We start from the raw sequence: 22,066 nt of genomic DNA on the forward strand, positions 1-22,066 counted from the left end.
GCCCACTGAAGTCCATGCCGGCAACCGAGCAAGAAAAGACATTTGTAAACCCAATCCTCATGACGCTTCATTGCCTCCCCGCTCACGTCTTTTGCTCCTCGACGAATTTAAGAGCCTCCTCCCTCGACACGACATCAATCGTACTGGCCTTCTGCCGGAAACTGACGCCGTAGCACTTCTCTGCCACATGCAGCATCTCCGGTCGGAAAGTGGTGCAGATGAACTGCCCGTTGGTGGAATCGGAGATGGATTTTAACATCTGGGCAACGGCGGTTCGATACTGCGCGTCGAGGTTGGCGTCGATCTCGTCGAATAGGTAGAATGGGGCCGGGTCGCAGGCCTGGATAGCAAAGACTAGGGCCAGGGCACAGAGACCTGCAAGGAGATCGTTAGTCAATGGGTACGATTAACCCGATGTAGATTCTTCAGCGAGAAGACTCACTCTTTTGTCCGCCACTAAGCTGCTGGATACGTTGCTGCTCGTCATGCTTACTGTTGAAGCTGACACTGATTCCAACTCCGACGTAATTCTCCACGCTTTGCTGGGCCTCCTCGTCGTCCGACTCAAGGGCATCTTCTTGTCTCATGGCACGGTCGGTCTTTCGCTGGATGATCAAGCGCCCACGTCCGGCGGGCACGAGCTTCTCGAAGACGTTGTGGAATTCACGCGACACCTGCTTGAAGGTTCGTTCGATAGCTTCGTCCTTTCTTTGATCGAGCACGTTGATAAGGTCGTCGATAGATTTCTGGGATGCTTCCAGTTCTTCCCGTCGCGAGGTGAGCACCTCCCGCTGTTTCGTGAAGCTGTTGTACTGCTCGAACGCCTTCTTGTTGACATGGGAGTACTTCTTGAGACTCTCGTTGACCTTGTGGAGTTTTTTAACGACCGCGTTCGAGTCCGTGTTTTTGTACTTGGTGAACGCCTCGTCCGGAAGCACGCCAAGGTCGCGGATGTTGGCTGCGCATTCGGCCGCCTGCTTCGTCAGCGCAGCTTTCTTTTGCATGCTCTTTTCCATGCGGCGCTGGTGCTTTTCAATGGACTTGGCCAACTCCTCCAATTCTCGCCGCGTTTCCGCATTTCGTTGCCCAAGTTCAGCCACCTGGGAATTGGTGTGGTCGATCGAGTCATCCACTTGTTGAAGACGCTGGCCTAACTTCTCCAGAGCCTTGTGGAGACGCTTCATCTCTCTCTGAGTCTCTTTCAAGTTGCCCTGGCTGTCGTCATCAGCCATGTCGGGATCTTGGCCAATCAGCTGGTCAAGACGAGGGTTGAGGTTCTCCTGCAGCCCAACTTCGAGAACAGACTTGCGGCCCTCCAGCTCACTGCGCCGGCTAGACAGCTCCTGGTATTGTCGGCGGAGATCCTGGGCCGCGGCATTGAGGTTCTCAAGATTGGCTTCCTCCTCGTTACTTAGAGCCTTCTGGAATGGTGACTTGAGTTCTGCCTCGAATGCATTGACCTGGTCGGTCAAAGCAGCCATGTTACCCTCGATATTTCGGAGTGCGCGCCGCTTAGCATCAAGATTGTCGATCTTCTTCTGAAGGAGGTCACGCTTGCTTCTCAACTCATGACGAAGCGGTCCGCTGCTGTTCTGTACTTGGTGTCTTTGCTGCTCAAGCTTCTGCAATTCGCCGACTGATTTTGTGATGATTTGGTCTAGTTTCTCGATTTCCTTCCGAATCTCCGTTCCACGATTTTTCTTCGTCTCGAACTCATCCCTCCATTTAGCCAGATGCTTCACGGCGTCGAGTCGAGATTGGCGCGAATCGTGGAAACCACCAGTCAACGCACCTCTCTTATCGGAGCGATCTCCTTCGGGGGTTATAGCGTTAACACCGTGGCTCCGAGCATACTGCGCTGCCACTTGCAGGTTCGGGCAGATGATAGTCTTGCCAAACACGTGGTTAAACGCCTTGTCGTAAGCTCGATCGTACTGCAGCTTCTCGATCATCGGAATGGTGTCACTAGCTTTCGGCATATTGATCGGTCTTGACCGCAGTCTGTTCAGAGGCATGAAGGTCACCCTGCCTGCCTTTTCGTGCTGCAGGATCTCCAGGACCTTTGTAGCCGTCTCATCTGTGTCGACAACGTAGTGGAAAAGACTCTGCCCGGCCGTAACCTCAACGGCGGTTCTATATCTGTCATTAACATCAAAAAGCTCGGCTAACGTGCCATAAACACCCTCGATTTGGTGCTGGCGCTTGATTCTCCGAACAGCTGCAATTCCTCGACTCGTGTTGTGATCCATCATCTGAGAAAGATTGCGCTCTGCGCGATCAACTTCATTTGAGGCATTGGAAAGAATAGAATCGAGCTTCGCCTCTTCCCTCCACAGTTCTTTCCTCTGGTCCATCAGTCGATCTCTTTCATCCTTGGCATTCTGAACTTCTTGTTCGACAGACTGGATCGTGTCACCCCGACCGTCAATTTGCTTGCGTAGCCGTTCAGTCTCCGGCTCCAGGAGCGCAATCTCATTTTCAAGCTCCGCAATGTCTGTTTGAGTTTGCGATACTACCCCTTGCACGGTAGATATGGAGGAATAGTTATCCTTGATTTCCGCCTGGAGCCACTTGTCGCGCTCCGACTTGTTCTTGAAGCGTGAATTCCGACCTTGCTTTGCGTACAGACGTTGACGGGAGGTCTCGGCCTCGGTGAGTTGCGCCTTGACCGCATCTTCCTCGTCTTTGGCGGCATTGAAGCGGGGAATAAGGTCCTGCAATTCTCCCTCGCGTTCTTTAATGGCCGCCTGGACAGAATCCAGGTCTTCGTCATGGCGTCTTTTCAAATCCTGGGCGGCAGCTTGATTGTCGGTAAGAGATTTAGCCTGGAGTTCGACCTGTGCCAGGGTTTTCGAAGCCTCGCGACGCTCATCCTCCAGCTGCGATTTGTCGACCTTCAGGAATTCGATCTGTTGTTTGCATTCGGCAATCTCTGCATCAACCTGTGCCATTTCCTTTTCACCTTGGATAAACCGATCACGGTTCAGGTCAGTATCCTCAACGCCCGTTTGTCTCTGTTCCTCCAGGTTATCCAGGAAGCTGCCGATTTCTTGTTGCTCGCGAGAGTAAATGGTGTATTCCAAGCATCTTCGTTCCTTATCCTTATCCTGATAGTTTCTCAGCTCGTCCTTCTCCTCCTCGAGCTCGGACAGACGCTCGTTGATGAAGTCCAGGAGTTCGTCAATCTTGGATCGTTTGTTGTTGGTCTCGTGCATGATTTTCAAGGATTCAGCACGGCGCGCTTCGTAGACCTGCGTACCTGCCACCTCCTTCAGCAGGTTCAGTCGCTCCGGGTCTTTCATATTAGTCAAAGCCGTCACCCGACCCTGGGGCACGATGTAGTAGGGGTTGGAGCGCGAGAAACCGGCGGATTCGAGCAGGTTCATGACATCGGATTTGGTGGCGTTTTTGCGATCCAGCGTATATTCGTCCTTTTTCAGGCCGATGGTTCGACGCAGCACAACTTCCGGCTTGCCGGTGGGGAACCGGTCATCTGAATTATCGAAGATGATTTCCACGTACGCGGACATTACGGCAGAGCCCGAACCCTCCTGTTCGATGTGAGCCTTCGCTTTGTAGATGCCTCGGGGGGTATACGCACGTGGAGGAGAGCCTGTCGCTCCTCGCGACCCATGTGAGTGTACGCATCGCTGAGGACGAATCGAATGGCCGCGAAAAAGTTGCTTTTGCCGGAACCATTGCGGCCGACGATGACATTGTGCTTCGGGGAGAACGGCTCGATGACCGTTTGATCCTTGTAGCTGGTGTATGGAAGCCGAGAATTAGTTCTGATAGTTCCAACGGTGTTGAGCAGCGTCTCTGCGCAGCTTAGGAAGTACTCACCTTTTAAAGCCCTGGATGATGATCTGCTTGACATACATTGTGACGAGGTGCGTGCGAAAAGGGGAATCAGAGCAAACACGGAAACCAAAGCATCACGCAGCAAGCAGTATAGAGTCAGGGAACCCGAGCCCTGAGAACAGAACAGCAAGGCGAGCTGGTGATGGACGGGGGTGTTGATGTAGGGGGACGATTGATTGCGACAGAGGAAGACGCGCGTGGGCGACCGACGGCGGCTCTTCTTTTCCCTACGCGTTTCGCCCGCGGGGTTTCTGCCGGGCGGTGAGAATCGGCCAGGTCCACAGTCGGCGATTCTATCCAAAAGGGAAAAATGCGTCTCGTTTTTCTGCCTCCTCTGCCCTCCTGTCAGCCCGCTCTTGCGACAAGCACCATCCCTGTTTGCCGTTTCCTGAGCTGAACATGGCGTCTTCCGATCCTAGCCAGGCTTCAGGTCTGGCAGATGGCTTGGTCCCCTCTCACACCTACGTGCCTAACCAAGGGTATCTGAACGCTGATGGCACGACCCCCACTATGGCGGGGCAAGATCCTTCGGCGCAGGAGGACAATGAGGACAACGACGAATATTACGATGACATTTTCGAAGAAGAAGTGGACGATGAAGAATTTGCCGCAGCGAACCCGGCCGATCTGACAAAAGCCTACAACCGCCAGCGCAAGCTCAACGACCTCTCCGCCGATCCTAACGCGCCGAAATGGACCTACCCGAAGACGAACTCGCAGAAGCCGACCGTCAACACACATGCGTCGGTGGATGATGAAATGAAGACGTTGACGCGCCATGCAAACAAGATCAAGCTGAACGATGTGCAATCTGGACTGGCGGTTCGTGGCGAGCGTGGTGCTGACAAGGCCGACCGGGCCACCTCGGAGCAGGTGCTTGACCCGCGCACGCGAATGATCCTGCTCCAGATGATCAACCGCAATGTTGTGTCGGAGATCCACGGGTGCTTGTCCACGGGCAAGGAAGCCAACGTATACTACTCGCTACTCTTCCCCGGCGACGACGCCGCGCCTCTACACCGTGCCATCAAGGTCTACAAGACGAGTATTTTGGTCTTCAAGGACCGAGACAAGTATGTGACTGGAGAGTTCCGATTCAGATCGGGATATAGCAAGAGCAACAACCGAGCCATGGTGAAACTGTGGGCTGAAAAGGAAATGCGTAACCTGCGCAGAATCTATTCAGCCGGTATTCCTTGCCCGGAACCCATCCAACTCCGACTTCACGTCCTCGTGATGGGTTTCCTTGGAAACTCGAAGGGTGTTGCTGCACCGCGACTAAAGGACGTCGAGTTCGACGTTCCCAACCCGGAGGGCAAGTGGCGGGAGGTCTACGTGGAACTGCTCAGCTACATGCGTGTGATGTACCAGACCTGCCGACTGGTTCATGCCGATCTGAGTGAGTACAATATGCTTTACCACAAGAACAAACTGCACATCATCGACGTCAGTCAGAGTGTAGAGCACGACCACCCTCGCAGTTTGGAGTTCCTGCGTATGGACATCAAGAACGTCAACGATTTCTTCCGTCGCAAGAGTGTCGATGTCCTTTCTGAACGAACCATTTTCGAGTTCATCATCTCCGCCACCGGCCCTACCACGCTAGAGCCGCGCGAGCCTTTGCTCGAAGCCGTTGAGAAGCTGTACACAAAAGCAGAGACGCAGGACGACGAGCAACAAACCGCTGCAGAACGCGAAGTAGATACCGCTGTTTTCCGCCAACAATATATCCCCCAGACGTTGGAACAGGTATATGACTTTGAGCGAGATGCCGCGAAGGTCCACGCGGGTGAGGGTTCCGACCTGGTATACCGAGATCTTCTCGCAGACGAAAAGGCGACTACTTCTGCTGCCGACAAGCATGACAGCGAGGCCGACTCTGACGCCAGTGGTGGCATTTCCGTTGATGGCTCCAACTCCGACGATGAAGACGAGGAGAGAGACCCGTTTGAGCAGAAGGCTCCGCGGGGACGACGCTTCGAGGATAAGGATGAGAAACGCGATCACAAACAGAAGGTCAAGGAGGAGAAACGCGAGAAGCGAGCTAATAAAATGCCAAAGCATATGAAGAAGCGTCTTGTTTCGGGTTCCACGAGGAAGAAGAAATAAACGTGATCTAGCAATCTCAGGTTCTAGCACGGGGAGGCGGGGGGAATAGAGAGCTGGAGAACGGTTTTTGTGTTATTCCATGGACAAAAAGGGTTTCAAAAAGTTTTGACTGCACATGATATTATGAGATTCACGATTGAATTATCTGGTGGGCAAGGAATGATTAGGTGCATGACTTGACATATATATATATAGACAACCGAAAGGATCACATTTGATTTAACATGCACCTTTACTATAAGTTGCCACAGACCCGATCTTCCCAGACGTCAAAACATAGAAATGAAAAAAAAAAAAAAAAAAAAAAAAGAAAAGAAAAGAAAAATTGCTCCAAGTTACGAAAGGCGGAATAGCAACCGAAGTAACTCAATATAGATGCCCAACAGTGCCGTTAGTCATTATTGGGCACTTAGACCTCCCTAAAATAATAATTTCTTATATCTGATCATCTAGTTACGCTCAGATATAACCTTAGTATTAAAAACTAAAGATCCTAAAATTTTCTGTCATCTCTCTTCAAGCTCCCATCCGTGTCGGGTAGTGCTCCTACCGCCTCTACATGTCAAAACTTCGCCTACGGATGAGAACTATCAGAAGAAATATATTTAAACACTACTTAATCAGGCAGGTAATGATGAGACGACCTATCAGAGCTCTCTTTGATCCTCATCCCAGACATCTTTTAGCGAACAAAGACACCCTGAAATCATACGTGACAGTGCTTACATCTCGCTCAAGAGAGTATGCATCTGGGGTATGTCCAAGGTACGCCTGTGCTAGCTAAAAGATGGCCTGGACGTCGGTACAGGATTTTTCCTTGCTTCAAGTTCATCATCTAGGCCGTGGAATATGAAAGTGACAAATTGTGATGACCCAGCATCACATAAACAGCCTGCCTAGCAGTAAAATAGAGCCGAAATGACAACTAAGCTAAAAAGAAATTTCCAAAGAGATGCAGAAATGGTATATACGTAGTAGAAAATGTAAAGACCGTTGTGAGCACGCGTAAAGCAAGCTCTAGGGCGCCAGTCTCATTTTGGCTCTGACCCGAGTTAAAGCTTGCTCGACGATGTCCTTGGGCAGTTCGGGAATGATTTCTCCATCGTCAGTTGCCTGACTCGCCGGCGCCGGCTGTTTTGCTTCCTCAAATTCGAAGGCCGGCAGTTCCTGTTGGTCATCCGGCTGGGCAGCGATACCTTTTAGGTTACCTCCGGATATGCGCTGGAATTCGATGCGCATTGGCTCACGGCCGATGCCCGGCCAAATATCCGAAGGTAGATAGTCACCCTGGTCAACACGGAAAGTCTCACGAGCATTGACATCTTCTTCGTAAAGTTGGTCCAACTTGTGTCTGCAATCGCGCAACACTTTCTCAACGCGTTGTCGCACGTGTCTCCGGCGAGACACTTCCAGGATCAGACCGTTGTAAGCATCGAGGAAGCCATCATACAAGGAGTTGAGGTCGGAGAGCTCTAGCAAACCAACTTCAATACGCTCGTGTTCCTCACCCCATACGCCGGTGAAATGGTGGGCCTGGGCGATGTAGCCGGGCAACCGGGCCGAAGCGAGCGAGGAGATGTGGTTAAACACGCTGGTGGTGGCTTTGTACACGGACAGGAAGGTGTCGCGCTGGGCCGTCACATGTTCCAGGACAGACTCCATCTCCGCGATGCGGTCTTGGATCTCCATTACTACATCTTCCGCCTCGGCGGCGTCTTTGATCAGCACGTTCACCATTTCTTGGTACTCGGAGTCACTCAGAGGGTCGAGGGGGGCATTCAGGTTGGCATTGATGCCTTCCTCGATGTTGGGACCCCCCCGGCCGCTGACGTGCATGCCGGCGGGCATGTCGCCGGTGATCGAACGCGCGGCGGCGCCTCCGCCTTCGGTGTGCTTGACCGCCGTCACGCAGAGATCGAAATGACGGACCAAGGACTCTAACAGATTGGCCATTTCCTGTGCGTGCATCTCCAGGGAATGCAGCATGGATGGCATAGAAGACAGAGAGGGTAGACTGGAGTTGGATGCAGACGAGGACGAGGAGGAAGCAGAGGATCTTGACGAAGCTAGTTTGGTGGCCGCCCGATAGTTTCCCAGCGCTTCCTTGATGGAACCGAGTTCCTGGTCAAAGGACGCGTTGGAGGAGTCAAGTTCCCCTTGCGCGGCGCTGGTTCGGTCAATCGCGTGTTTGAGAGCTGCATGGAGCTCCTCTACGCCTCGCTCCTCCACGAAGTCATGCAAGCTCTTAGGCTCTTCATCCTGCGGGCGAAAGGAGGCATGGACGATGGTCTCTCGCAACAGATCCAACGTCTTTCGGAGCCGCGCATCGGCCGTGTCGAGACTTTTCAGCACACCGGCAAATTCCGAGCGGCCTCGAAGAGATACTTCCTCCACTTCTGTGCGAACATTGTAGAGCAGTCGCAGCTGATTGTTCAGGCCGCGACGAAGGAAACCGGTGCGAGCCGAGACCACCACGCTCTCCTCCAGCGTGGAGCGAGCGGCGGTGACAATCTCATTGGCACGCCATACATGATTGATTGACGATAGCGACCGTTTGGCCGCGACCAGATGCGAGATCAGGGTCTCCAGCCGGGGCATTGACGCGTCCCGGTCATCGGAGGGGTCTGGACCAGGGGCGGCAGGAGCACTGCCCGACACGGACAACGACTCGGAGAGAGACATGGCGGACGAAAATTTGGGATCTTTTACTTTCACCAGTGAGGTTGTATCCGAGCGTAACCGGGCGATTGGATACAGGAGATTGCTGTCTCGGGGAGATCTAAGCGCCCAATGATGACCGACGGCGCCGTCGGACGTCTATCTTGGACCTTTCTGCGGAGCCACCAATGGGGAGGATGCGGAATCCGACTGAATTGGCGTGCGAGGTGCGTAATATGAGCTCAGAATCACCCCATAAGAGGCGAGCATGGAGGAAGGGTGTCTCGAGAGATGGAGTTCCAACGGGTCGCAACCGTCGGATCGACGGTACTAGGCAGCGGGGAGAATGTAGCGGTGAGTTTCGGCGAGTGAGCTGGGGAGGGTAATAAGATCTTTCACAGGGCCGAGACAAGGATTGTCGCAGTTTTCTTCATTCAAGGTGTCCGGCTCATCCTGACAGGGGAAGATAGCATGTGCAGCAGCAGACTACCACCGCGTACATTCACGAGGTTCGACAGAGGCGTGCTGCGGGGAGGCAAAGTTGGTGAGCTTAGCAAGGATATTTCGTCATTGCGTTGGGGGAGAGAGGATGACAAAGAAAGGGGTCATGTACCGGGAGGTGAGGAGTCCTTGCCCAGATCCAGAATTGAGGATTCAGGGTCTAGCACGGTGGTGGGAGAGGCGTGCTGGATACAGAGTAGTTGGAGATGAGGTGAGAAGGACGGGAGAAGGCGGTGGGGCCTTGGCAGTTCGAGTCATCCCTCATCACCTCATAGAACTACGGAGTACACTACAGGGACTAGGGACTGGGAGGGAGTCCGGGGAGGGATCCGCAATCAGCAGGGGCGATGACGAATGGTGTGAGAGCCTGAGAGCCTGAGAGCCTGGGGGCCTCAGGCTGATGCGACGGGCGGCGGCAATGGCGCCATCGCTCGCACGTGATGGCGGCGCTTGCGTGATTGCCTCGATTTCCCTCACCATTAGTTACTATTAACTAGTTAGTTAACATCTTTCTATGGAAGTTTTCTCGATCCTCTCTAATCCATGCTAGTCTATATATCCGTTGTTCTTTCCCCGTGACTCTTGGCTGGTCCAGTCCTTCCTTCCCTCCCGTACTTCTCCTCTCTCCCGCGCGGTCCTCCCGAAGTCTCTCTCGCTCGCCACTCTCCTTCCGCTTCTCTCTCCCCTCCTTCCGTCTCTCTCTTCAGCCTGAACACGATCATTCACCCAAACTCGAACGTCGCTCGGCCATAAATTCACACGACAAAGTCTCAACATCCGCGATCTCTCTCTCTGTTTCTCTCAAGACAGGGTCCGAGTGGCATGTGGACGGTGGGCACCTAAGTCCCGCGGATATGCGACGAGATATCGAGCCAGCATCGGCGCAGAAAGAGCACCTTGTACCCCAGACGACCCCCGATCAGGGTTCAGCCCGGGGAAATGGGCAGATGGTTCTTCGCCAGACCTCATTTCAGTCCATCTTCGGCGGCGCATCCGACAGCGTGGACGACTGTGAGGCGGACTGCGACGCTGCTCAGCATGGGCCCCACAGTTACGCCGGTGCAACCTCGACTCCCGCAAAGCTTGCGGACGAAAATATTGCCCCATTCCTGGCGCGACACATCCCCGAACAATACGCTCCTCTAGGCCCACGTACCGTCCAACCCATCGACCTCAGCAGCGCCAACACCAAGTACTGCTATCGCCACCGACCAGACCTTAAGTGCCGACGCCAAGCGGACGAGCCGTCAATGGACAAGTTGCAACGGGTGAGTCTACTCGGCGTGAATCCCACGCCCGCCCCTCCTTCCCATTCTTCCGCCTGTTTGACTGAGCTGACCGTGGCCCAGGAACTCGAAACGCTCCCCCAGAGTGACCAGCAGGGCATTGCTCATGTCTGGTCGCTCTTCTCGGCCGCTCCGGCCAAGCACCGAAAACTGATTCTGCAGGGCATTATGTCTCAGTGCTGCTTCCCCCAACTCTCCTTCGTGTCGGCAACGGTGCGCGATCTGATTCGAATTGACTTCCTCACCGCCCTACCGCCTGAGGTCTCCTTTAAGATTCTCTGCTACCTCGACACCACGTCGCTCTGCAAGGCCGCGCAGGTGTCGCGACGCTGGCGCGCTCTCGCCGACGACGACGTAGTCTGGCATCGCATGTGCGAGCAGCATATTCACCGCAAATGCAAGAAGTGTGGCTGGGGTCTGCCTCTGCTGGACCGCAAGCGTTTACGGGAATCGAAACGCGAGATCGAACTACGTGCGACCACTTGGGACATCAACGGCTCCCCGGCTAGCCCCGCCCCCGCCGACGATGCCAGCAGTCAGTGCACTGTCACCGAGGACACGAACTCAGCCAAGCGAAAGATCGACTCGAGCGACGATGAAGACGACATGGCGGCCAAGCGGCAATGCTCGTCGCTGGTGACCCGCTCCGAAACCGACGAGGATTACTTCAAGACCCGATACCGACCGTGGAAGGAAGTTTACAAGGACCGATTCAAGGTGGGCACGAACTGGAAATACGGACGCTGCTCCATCAAGACCTTCAAAGGACACACCAACGGCGTCATGTGCCTGCAGTTCGAGGACAACATCTTGGCGACCGGATCCTACGATGCCACCATCAAGATCTGGGATACCGAGACCGGGGAGGAGTTGCGCACTCTGTACGGCCATGAATCCGGAATTCGGTGTCTTCAGTTCGACGACACGAAACTGATCAGTGGCAGTATGGACCGCAGTCTGAAAATCTGGAATTGGCGAACGGGCGAATGTATCTCGACTTACACCGGCCATCGAGGCGGCGTCATTGGTCTCCACTTTGATTCCACAATCCTCGCTTCTGCCTCCGTCGATAAGACGGTCAAGATCTGGAACTTCGAAGACAAGTCTACTTGCCTGCTGCGGGGACACACTGATTGGGTCAATGCCGTCCGAGTCGACACCACCTCTCGGACCGTGTTCTCGGCGTCGGACGACTGCACCGTTCGACTGTGGGACCTGGACACCAAAACGTGTATCAGAACTTTCCACGGCCATGTGGGACAGGTCCAGCAGGTGGTCCCTCTGCCCCGTGAGTTCGAGTTTGAGGATCACGACGCCGAATGCGAGAACGATAACCTCAGCACGATTTCGGGCGACACGGAGCCCGCCTCCCTCCAGGCGACTCTGGGCCTAGAGTCGAACACTCACAACTTCCAATCCTCCCCCTTCGGACCTTCCTTCGACAGCGGACGTCCCACGCCGCCCCGCTACATGGTCACCAGTGCCTTGGATTCGACCATTCGCCTGTGGGAGACCACCACGGGCCGGTGCCTGCGTACCTTCTTCGGCCACCTGGAGGGTGTGTGGGCACTGGGTGCCGATACTCTCCGGATCGTTTCCGGGGCCGAGGATCGCATGGTCAAAATCTGGGACCCGCGAACGGGCAAATGCGAGCGCACGTTCACCGGCCATTCCGGCCCCGTTACCTGCATCGGCCTGGGTGACAGCCGCTTTGCGACCGGCAGCGAGGACTGTGAAGTCCGCATGTACAGTTTCCAGAGCTAATATCTTCTTCTCTTCTCTTCTTTTCCCCTTCTTCCTTACCTTTTTCATGATCATGTGTGACCGGTCTTCTGCGGAGATCGTTTTGCTCTTTTGTCGTTTTTTTTATTTTTTATTTTTTTATACCCCGATAGGCACGAAAATACTTAACCGGCGCCGTCGAGTTTTTCTTGTTTTGCGGAAAAGGGGTATCATCTCGGGATTAATTTAGGGGGTTTTCAGCGTTTGTCTTAGTTGGGATGGGGAAAGGGTTTCGGCGTCAAGGATTGACATTATGTATCTACCTACATCACCATAAACGCTTCAACGCGGTATTTAATAGATGATTTGGATTTTCATTTCTTCAATAGTATCCATCCGATGGGGCTCTTCCAAAGGAATCTCCACAAGGCACTACCAAACTCGGGTGCTAAAGAACACCGGCATGCATTAATGTTGATTCAATTCATGAGCTACTGCCATTGAAATTTGATAATAATAGAAACAGCCCGTGATGATGAAATATCGAAGAAGATCCTGCCTACCAACGCCCAGCGTTCTCGATCTCCGTGTCTCTAGAATGGGAGAACGAGTGGAAGGAAAAAACAACACTAGATCCACATATTAAAACACCGTGGGGTCTACCGAACGACAATCTTGTCAACCTCGTCTTTAGCCTCTGTCCATGTTTCGAGATTCTTCCGCGCCCAGTCAAGGTGACACCGCGCGTAGGCAACCTAAAGAAGCCGGTTAGTCTTGTCAAGAGGAGATTCGAACCGCACAAGTAGGTTCAATCGAGTCGCACAACATACCATATATCGTCGTAGATCTGTCTCCTTGTCCTTCTGGAACCGCTTCAAGTCCTGCAAGACCCCGGTGCTTGCGTCTTTGACATCACTCTCCGACACTTTAAGCGCTTCCTCTAACTGCAAATCGATTCATGTTAGCATGGTGAGGTACAATGGAATGGGAGTGGTGGGCTAAATACCTGAATTAGGCTCTCCCTGGTTTTCCCGATTTGATCGCGTCGGGTCCGCTCCGGGTCCACGTCGACAAAGCCATGGACGGCGTGACTGATGCGACCAAAGAGCTTGTTGCTCATGAATGTTCCGCTGGAAGTTTTGCGGTGGGCCGGAGAGGGCTGTCCAACTTCGGGTCTCCGCGAGGGGGACACCGGGGCAACGGGCTGTTGAGAGCCGATCGAGTCGCCGTGGGTTGGGGGGAAATCCGAATCGATGGAGGCAGTATCCTCCGGCCCACTAGGCTGGGCTTCACTATCATGGGTACCGGGGGCGCTGGTGGCCGACGAGGTGGACAGGGATCGCTGAGGTTTGGTCCCTGTGCCTTGTGGGGTAGAACGATTAAGATATTGTTCAATGCGCTTTGCTTCCATCTCACTTCTCTCCAGGGAGTCAAGAAGGGTTCTCTTTTTCGCCAACTCGTCTCGGGTCATTTCCTCCTGTACCCGCTTGAGAACCCGGTATCGCAGAACGCTGCGAACGATGCTGGCAAACTGAGCACTTTCCCTCATGGGTTCCGCGAAGTTTGCACCCAACGAAGAGGACAGCTCCTCGGTTTCAATGTAGGAAGTGTCCGCCGCCTGACCGACGCGCTCAATGGCTGCGGCGACGGTGGGTGATTGTTCAGACAACGAGAATCCATTGTACCGGGCTCCTAGCTCCATCAGGTCCGCAGATAGGGAAGAGAGATGCGCCAAAGTCCGTCGGTTCACCTTCTCGATGTTTCCTTGAAGAAGCAACTCGAGCTCCCGGGTGGAGGCCTCGAAATTGACAAAATAGGGGTCAAAATCCTTCTCGCTCAACTTGCGCGATTCGGGCGGGAAACGACCCAGAACGTCGGGACCGGGTGCCTCTGTGGTTGGGGAGGTGGCTGTCGGCGCCGCACCGGGCGCATTCTTGAGTTTTGAGGAGGCGGAAGGAATGGGTAGCCAGGCGTGTGCGGCTGTCGGGTTTGCGGGATCGAGCGGCGGAGCTTTGAGGTTGTTCTTAGGCACGGAGGATGCGGGATGGGAATGAAGCACCTCGTTCTGGTGTAGAGAGTTAGCCTAGAGGCGGACGAGGGAGGCCAGAGCAAGCTCCCGTGGCTGACGTTACACATACCCAGCTAACATTGGGATCCAGGAACCTCCACCACACCCCGTCCTCCCGAATTTCCTTCATCGTACGACATCGGTTCAAAAAGACGGCCAGCATTCGCTTCCGGAGCTCTATGATGGCGGTGTCTTCTTTGGCTTTGGTGGGCTTCGCAGCATAATCGGCCATGGTGTGTTTCTCGGGAATGGGCGGGACAACGAGGGTGGGATGGAGGTTCACCAGGGTCTGGCGCAGCGAAGCAAATTCCGAGTACCTCCGACGCACCTCCAAATCCTGGGATTCATCTGTCAGTCTGGATGGTTCGAGGCGCCTGGAGTTGATGATCTGCATACTCCAGTGCGAATGGTGTACACTATGTAGCCCCCGCCGCTCTCGTGGTTCTTCCCGGCGTCCGTGATGAGGATCGGCATCTCCGGATTCTCATACAAGATCTGCTCTATGCGGCTATCGTACACGCTCTTGCGGAGGTATCCTTGTCCCGGTTGCTGGGTGCCGTAAGTTCCGTCGTTGTCATCGTCGTCGCTGAAATCGCGTTGTCGCTCCAAGTAATCCGGCGGGTCCTGGGTGGACGATCGGCTGGAAGGCGACGGAGGGGTGTAGTCGCGGTCATAAAGAGCTGCGGCGGTCAGACAATGAGCAAGCAGGGGATCCTATACGCCGACGACGCAATGGGGATCAGATCTTACGGGAAGCGAGAGTGGCGGAATGGAGGGATTCCGATAGATTGGCCTGGTCGTCGAATGCGCCGTAGGGGTTGTTATCCTCGTCGTTCCACATGGTTGGCCGAGAGGCTGGGTCCAGGCTACAATTCCAGGAACCGCGGAAAGCCCAATGGAGGAGAAACCGGGGGGGGGAGGAAAGAGAGGAGGGGGGGAAATCAGCTACTTGGGTAGAGAATTGAAGTAGGAAGCACCGACGATGCGACGCGGCGAGAGGGAGCAGGGGAGAAGGAAGAGGCTGGGGAGGAGAAACAATAAGCAGGAGGAAAGGAAGGCGGCGGCCTGGAGATTCGCGGGGGGAAAAGAACGAGACGTCACTGACTGCGGCGTACGGCGGGTCCGAGCGACCACTGGCGCACCGCACCGTCTTTGATTCCTCAGGCAGCACTCCTCATACTTCGTTCCTTCGTTCCTTCGTATACATCTACACTCCACCAACACAGTTACCCCTTTCCTCCATCACCAGGTCGACTCGGGTTCCGCCTCCGGATGATCGTCGTTCCGTTTCCCCTCTGCGTCCCAGCCCTTTGCTTCCCTCGCAGTGTTTCCTCCACTCGCACTGGATTCCCAATCGCCTTGCGCCGAGCTGCTGTTCGCATCCGCCGACCATCCCCCAGTTGAACTCGCCGGCTGCTCCGTCGAATCTCGATTCTCACTGCCACTTGCTTGTCCCGACGATTCTGCAGCCGCATTGTCCGCGCCTCCCCAGCCACCATCATCAGCAACAGTAGTTGCCGTAGTGGTAGACGCCGTAGACTGATTGGCCTCAGGCTGCTCCGCGACACCCGAGCTGCCCCATCCCTGTGAGCCGTAGTCTTGATTGTCCGTATCTTTGTTCTCTTGTTCATTCTGCTGATTGTCTGGAGACCATTCCTGCGGTGGTGATCTTTGCTTTCGTTTCGGCGACTGCTGCTTCTTTCCACCCCCAGCCTTGGCCTTCTTGCCCTTGTTCTTCGGGCCACCCTTGGCTTTGGGAGGTCGAGAGGGAGGTGGTTGTCCTCGAGATCTTTCCTCTATGGCCCGTCGTGGTTGCGTTGCTCCACGCTCCAGTCTCCGTATTCTCACCGCGGCATCTGCTTCAAATAACCGATCGCGAACTTCGGACCGCCAGCGAAGTGAGTAAAGCCACCCGCAGCCGCAGCCGAAGAGGGCCACGAGAAGAACGATAGCAATGACAATATTGTTGTTCATTGGGGACGGGTGCACGGAATCTATCGGGCAAGTGAGTGGACTGCTTGAGGGGGAGGGGCAGCTTTCGTGGATTAGCTTGGGAACGGGACCTTGTGACTCTGTAGGTGTTGCTGCTCTGGGCTTGTCGAGGAATGCAGGCAGAATGGCAAAGAAAGTGTAGTAGAATAGCTAAGGGATATGCTGGGTGGTACGGGGGATTGAAGTGAATGGAGGGGGTCAATGGCATCGACAGTCCGTGTAGGTGAGGTGAATGCGCTATACCCTTCAACTGAGAGCCAGGCAAGTAGTCATTAACAGAATTTTGTCTAGAACTTTTATCTAATCCAATCATAACATATCATGAAGCGTCTACTGCCCGCTGAATCCTCGAGAGCCAGTCAACATGCAACGATACCGCTTTCCCATGCATGTAGAGCAGCTGTAACTTCTCCTTCAAGATTTGTTCGTCGCCACCAAGGTTCTTGGAGGCAGGGAACCCAGGCGATGCCATTACGCCTGCGAGCTCGATCAGACGGACACCCAAAGTAAAGGTTTCGGGTTTTGTCGTCCAGCCGAGGAATCCGTCCTTGCCCGGCCCAGAACCATTCACGGCCAACTCGATGAGATACGATAGTCCGTCGGAAACCCATTGACAGACCGACCGGGTCAAGCGGTCATCATACGAGCCTGCTGCCAGTTTAAGCAGCTGTCCAGACCACCGGTTAACTTCGCGGACCTCGTCGATAAAGAGGTTCTGTTTCTCTTCCTCGAATAGGGTGGTGCTTTCTTTCATGTACTCAGAAATCAGGTCTGAAACCGGAGTCTGGCGTTTCCTTTGGGTCGATCCGCCAATTCGGGACTCCTGGCCTGTGATGTACCGGATTACCCGGTTGCAGAGGAGAGGGGACCCGGCGTAATTATCGACGACGAATTCAGAAAGAAGTTGACTGGCATTGAACGGGGAGAGTGTGACAGCCTTGAATGATGCGACGGATGAATACGAGAGCACCCATGAGGCGGTTAAGGCGGCGAGATCACGCAGTTCCTCGTCATCGTCATTCAGCATGTCATATAGGATCAAGTATGGCTCTAGGAAAAATGTCTCTGCCAGAGGGGCCTTGCCTGGGGAACGGAGCACACGCCCAAATGCGGTGAGGGAGGAAACCGCAGCATGGCGGGTCGTGAATTCCTTCGGTGTCGTTAGCAAAAGCGTACATAGAGCATAGAAGCCTACATAGACGGTGATAAGGGCTTACCGTTTCCTCCTGCATCGCAAATCGAAGCTTGATGACCCACCTAGTGACGTCCTCCTGTAAGCTCTGGCATTGATTTGCAAGAACCTTGGCGGCCAAGAGGCATCCCTGAAGACGCAGTTCCGCGTCTGATCGAACCCGGTTCCAAATGGGTGCGGCTGGACCGGGGTTGATTTGCCTGTCTAAAGCCTCCCACGGCAGTACGATCCCGCCGAAACTGTCGGAGCCGAAATCAAGGACACTCTCCAGGCAGGACGCTAGGCTGTCAATCGCTGATGATTTGACATCCTCGGGGTAGGCTCCCAATATGACGACTGAGTAGAGGCGAAGAAGGATGTTCCTGTTTGCAGCATTCTGGCCAAATGTTTCCTGCAACTGTTCAAGAAGCCAAGCGCCGACATTGGCATCAAAACAGGAAACCTTCAAAATAAATGACTCCAACTCCTCGTTGGACTGGTCTGTACCGAGAATCCGCAGAACCGCGGCCCATGATAGCGCTCTTCTTAGGAGAGAGGCCGCGCGCGTTGTGCTCAACGATTTCCACGACGGGTGCGAAGAATCGAAAATGAAGTCCACAATGTCATAGAGTGCGTGTGTGTCAAAGATGTCGTTCAGGGTAGCGAATAAGGTTTCTAAAACACGGTATTAGCCAGATATTGGCTATCAAATCGGACATTTCTTACTGTCGGCTCCAGATTCGAAGCTTTTCACCACGGACTCTGTCAGGGTTTCCACCAGAGTAGTGGCAACAAATGGCGATTCGGCCAGCGGGAAAAGTACCGCAAATAAGTGCTTCATAAAAAATGATAACTCCTCCACGTGGTCTAACTCTGCGTCAATAAAATCGGTTGTAGCTTCAGTGCAGGCCAACATACCGTTCCAGAGTGAGTTAGAGACAAGTGCGAATCTACGTAGCGCATATTGCACACAAAGAGCCTTTCCGTGGAGCAAGTCCTGGGATTTCGACTGTGCGTCAGCATCAACAAGTGACTTGATGTCCTTGATGATGTCGGAGCGATTCAGAATCGATGCATAAACTCGGGCAGCATGCTCCCTGATACCCCAAACGGGACTACTGAATTGTGTCTTAACCAATCCAAGAATCAGGCTATCATCGACATCGTAAACATTCGGCACCTTCTCAGCAATGAGCTCCAAGGCTGGGAAAACACGTTCCGTAACAATGGAATGGTCATCCTGGTCGGCAATATTCCGTGTGTCTTCCTCAGTAAGGAGTGTTGAGAGTAGCTGAATGAGGCCTGGGTACTTCTGGAACGAAACACGAGCTCCAGGCTCCGACCCGGATTTACCACCGAATCCTAAGCCGGTCCCCGTGCGGCAAATACGCGTTAATAGAGCACGGAATAGCATCAGCCCGCAGTTGCGAAGTGCCCATCTGGATCAAAGTTAGCCTCCAGCTTCATAAAATTGGTGCGATGTGACCTACATGGGAGATCCAATTCGTTCAGCGGACAAGGTTAATGCAGGCATGATGAAGGCCTCAGTGAAAGCCCCGAACTTGTTGTTCGTGAAAATGTCCTTTAGACAATTCATGGCATGTACTTGGGGTAGTTCCAGGTCCTGTTTGTCACTATCATGGGAAGCCGGTAAATGAGAGATTTCGTGAAGGTCATCAACAATCTTTTGGAAGAGCGGTCCTCCCGGTTTTGCTGAAACTATGCCAGTGATCAAAGCGGGTAAACCGGCTGATCGGCGAGTAAGTTTAGAAGCAGCCTCAAATATGATCTTCCTAGCATCCTATTCCCGGCAAATTAGCTCCCGCTGTGGTCGTTCTTACTTCACCTGATACCACTCACCTGATACCATCGGTTCGGAAGCTCGGAAATCTCTGCATTGCCAGACTGCCCACACCGCAAACAGCAAGTGGCAAAGGTCTGAGAGACAGTCGAGAAGGCTCCTCTGTGACGGAGTTCAGCAAGCTGCGTAAAGCTGGTTGTTCCAATCTTCTCATAATCCTCATAGGTCAATCCTGACAATCCCTGCGGGCCGTATGTAGAGTTTGCCAGGGTCGCATGAAGAAGGAGACTGCCCGTGTCAGTAATGTTGGATTGAGATATGAGAGCATGGAAGATAAATACCTCGATTCTCGCAGAGCACGCCAGGAGTAAGACAGGATATCCTTTGGCCCAACAGAAAGCCCTTCGGCGGGTTCATCACTGTGGCCTTCTGGGGAGTCGATGCAGAGCACAGGTTTCACTTCGTTCCAAATCTTGTCGCAGACAAACACAATCCTGGCGTGTGTAGACCGCCAGTTCTCGGGATTTGGCGATTCAGGGTCGGATATCAAGATATGGAAATCCGTCATAGCAACAATATACCTGAGAGCGGAAACGTGTCCGTGGAGTGGTGCATCACGTAGGTGGTATTTGACAATAGCCCCCGAAAGGGACAGCTTGGCCTCCAGTCTCTTCAGAATGGTATCAACCACGCCAGTCTTTGTTTCCCACCATTGCGAGGCGCCGGAAGTACTCCGCTGCGCCGCGCAGAATAGGATGTGATAAAGACGAGCGACGGTATCCGCATAATCTGCGCGGCTAGTTCTGCTCGCCATTTGTTCTGCCGTGCTCAACGCGCTTAGCAGCTGCGCCTTGTCCGAGGCGCTGCTACCCAATTGAATGCCATCGCCAAGCAAGAGATTGCGCGGAAACAGATTCACAATCGAGAGAGACCTAGCTCGCACTTCTTCAAAGGGATCGAGAAGCAAATCAACCAGCAATCGCAAAAGGCTAGGTTCGAAGACTTCGACGTTGAATCTCCATTTGGTGAAATTTCCTTCATTTTTGCTGACGATGCTACCTTCAAAACGAGCATCCAGACCAGACTCCAAGAGGAGAATCAAGGTTTTCAAGGACGTGATATGACGAGGGTAGGATGCCGTGGGCTGCAGGTCTGTCTTGAGGAACTCCAGGTATTCGGCCAAACAGGCCTGGGTTTCCGGATCATCGCGCGCATAGTTTGGGGGCTGCTTCTTGTTTGCCGAAGCCATCACCTCGGCCCAATTCTGTTCACTACTCATGATACCACCTTTGAGGCGGGGGATCAATTTACGTATGATACTCAATATTTCCCCTCGAGAATAGGCGTCTGATTCGGCGTGCAAGGAGGGAAGCCCCTTCAAGATGGCCCTCATGGTAGCGGACGAAAATGGTTTCGTTGTGGCATTGGCCGTTATCAGAAGCGACAAGGCAGCTATTCTGATGCTGAACTCTCGGTGAAAAAGAAACTGCCCGATCACTTCACTCTTCAAAATCAGTCCTTCATCGCCTGCTCCATTTTTGGCGGCGGGGCCTTTGGGGGAGGTATCTAGAAGATGGTCAGAAAGAGGTCATTTCGAGGGAATATACAGACCATGAGCTCTTACGATCTTCATGCACCAGGCCAATCTTCTTGGCCATCTGCAACGACGCAAAGAGCAGAGAGAGTTCATCAACAGGGGCATCATGCATGTCACCAGTTAAGAGGTTCTCCAAAGGCAACTGGTTTAAAAATCCTCTGAACCCGACGGGATCAATACTAAATAGAGGGTGAAGGAAGTATGAGGACATGGGCTCAAGGAGGTTCATGTTCTGCAGGATGATGTGTCTAACCGGGGCGACCCAGACAGAGAGCAAACTTTGCACATACTCGCGTGAGTAGCTAGTCTGGGGCAAAGCTTTCACTTTCAGGAAGAAAGCTGTCATGGTGTCTCCGGGACCCGCGGCCAGCTCGAAGCTCTTTGCCTGGGCCATCAGAGCCAGCACAAGCACCTCCGCGGCCGTCCGTTGCGAACCTGGATTGTCCAAACCATCGTCGGAGGACCGTTCGGAAAACTGGCTTACATCTATCGAAAGAGCTTTACAATCCTCTTGGAAAAGAGGAACCCATCGGCCTGCGTTTCCCTGGAGCCAAGCCTGAACCATTGCGATCAGCTCGATGGGCGAAAGAGTGTTCTTGCGGACTAGGATCTCTAGCGTAACGAGACACGCCTTGAGCTGAGAACGACGCTCGTTCAATACGATGCTGGGCACTGTGGCATTGATTATCCGCGACTTGATGAACTGTCGGTCATCTTCGGCCAGGTTCTTGCTTAGCAGAGTCACCAAGGACTCTAGCAGCTGCTTCATCGGCTTGGGCTTTCCGTCCTTGAAGCGAATCAAGAACACGTCGAATACGGATAGCCAAGTCTCGCGGGACAGCACCAGCTGTCTCGTTCCCTCGCACTTGGAGATCCGCGCGGCATCAAGGAATGCGCTCAGCGTATTGCAAGCCACCGAGGTGTGGCTATGCGAGGTGGATGCCGTCGCAAAGGTCTTCAGCAGACTCTGCCATACGCAGCTCACTTTTCTATTGCCAGAGAATTAGGGCACATTGTCCGCCGACGGAGATCTCGGAGATTGTAGAACGTTTACAACCGAACCACAGGACAGGCACTTACTGTAGGTCATCACATGACTGCATGAATCGGCCCAGCGGTCCTTTGCTGATCTCCAGCATGGTTTTCTCGGGGACGAGCTGTATGCATTGCGCTATCTCGTCCATCTGGAGGGCTCCCGCGTCGCCGGGGACGCCGGACACTGCTTGGCTCGCCATGGCCTTACCGATGGGACATGCCCGTAGCCAGCACTACACCGGAAGGGTTGATAATCGATACTCGA

At 53.8% G+C, this 22,066-nt stretch overlaps 7 protein-coding genes across 7 annotated transcripts; 2 read left to right on the forward strand and 5 right to left on the reverse strand.

Moving 5' to 3' along the window:
- Positions 1-82: 82 nt before the first annotated feature.
- Positions 83-3,881, reverse strand: KD926_002770 (chromosome segregation protein SMC; the record flags this gene model as incomplete). Its single annotated transcript, XM_053097241.1, has 4 exons — positions 83-375; positions 443-3,551; positions 3,602-3,761; positions 3,844-3,881. 4 exons carry the CDS (start codon positions 3,879-3,881, stop codon positions 83-85), a joined length of 3,600 nt encoding a protein of 1,199 aa, XP_052958860.1.
- Positions 3,882-4,260: 379 nt separating this feature from the next.
- On the forward strand, positions 4,261-5,970 carry KD926_002771 (serine/threonine-protein kinase RIO1; the record flags this gene model as incomplete). Its single annotated transcript, XM_053097242.1, has 1 exon — positions 4,261-5,970. One exon carries the CDS (start codon positions 4,261-4,263, stop codon positions 5,968-5,970), a length of 1,710 nt encoding a protein of 569 aa, XP_052958861.1.
- Positions 5,971-6,987: 1,017 nt separating this feature from the next.
- Positions 6,988-8,652, reverse strand: KD926_002772 (autophagy-related protein 17; the record flags this gene model as incomplete). Its single annotated transcript, XM_053097243.1, has 1 exon — positions 6,988-8,652. The coding sequence occupies one exon, from the start codon at positions 8,650-8,652 to the stop codon at positions 6,988-6,990; it is 1,665 nt and encodes a 554-aa protein (XP_052958862.1).
- A 1,331-nt stretch (positions 8,653-9,983) lies between these two features.
- Positions 9,984-12,179, forward strand: KD926_002773 (F-box/WD repeat-containing protein; the record flags this gene model as incomplete). The annotated part of the gene is made up of 1 exon (XM_053097244.1): positions 9,984-12,179. The coding sequence occupies one exon, from the start codon at positions 9,984-9,986 to the stop codon at positions 12,177-12,179; it is 2,196 nt and encodes a 731-aa protein (XP_052958863.1).
- Positions 12,180-12,796: 617 nt separating this feature from the next.
- KD926_002774 (PX and BAR domain-containing protein) lies at positions 12,797-15,046 on the reverse strand (the record flags this gene model as incomplete). The annotated part of the gene is made up of 6 exons (XM_053097245.1): positions 12,797-12,892; positions 12,968-13,081; positions 13,144-14,202; positions 14,276-14,542; positions 14,602-14,885; positions 14,956-15,046. 6 exons carry the CDS (start codon positions 15,044-15,046, stop codon positions 12,797-12,799), a joined length of 1,911 nt encoding a protein of 636 aa, XP_052958864.1.
- Positions 15,047-15,447: 401 nt separating this feature from the next.
- Positions 15,448-16,179, reverse strand: KD926_002775 (uncharacterized protein; the record flags this gene model as incomplete). The annotated part of the gene is made up of 1 exon (XM_053097247.1): positions 15,448-16,179. The coding sequence occupies one exon, from the start codon at positions 16,177-16,179 to the stop codon at positions 15,448-15,450; it is 732 nt and encodes a 243-aa protein (XP_052958865.1).
- Positions 16,180-16,516: 337 nt separating this feature from the next.
- Positions 16,517-22,001, reverse strand: KD926_002776 (THADA/TRM732 family protein; the record flags this gene model as incomplete). Its single annotated transcript, XM_053097248.1, has 8 exons — positions 16,517-17,347; positions 17,415-18,043; positions 18,095-18,807; positions 18,859-19,169; positions 19,229-19,457; positions 19,511-20,735; positions 20,794-21,755; positions 21,847-22,001. The coding sequence occupies 8 exons, from the start codon at positions 21,999-22,001 to the stop codon at positions 16,517-16,519; spliced, it is 5,055 nt and encodes a 1,684-aa protein (XP_052958866.1).
- Positions 22,002-22,066: the final 65 nt, after the last annotated feature.

This window comes from Aspergillus affinis (assembly GCF_023601865.1).
Source record: "Aspergillus affinis strain CMG 70 chromosome Unknown NODE_15_length_407527_cov_87_040692, whole genome shotgun sequence".
In the NCBI taxonomy this organism is placed as follows: domain Eukaryota; kingdom Fungi; phylum Ascomycota; class Eurotiomycetes; order Eurotiales; family Aspergillaceae; genus Aspergillus; species Aspergillus affinis.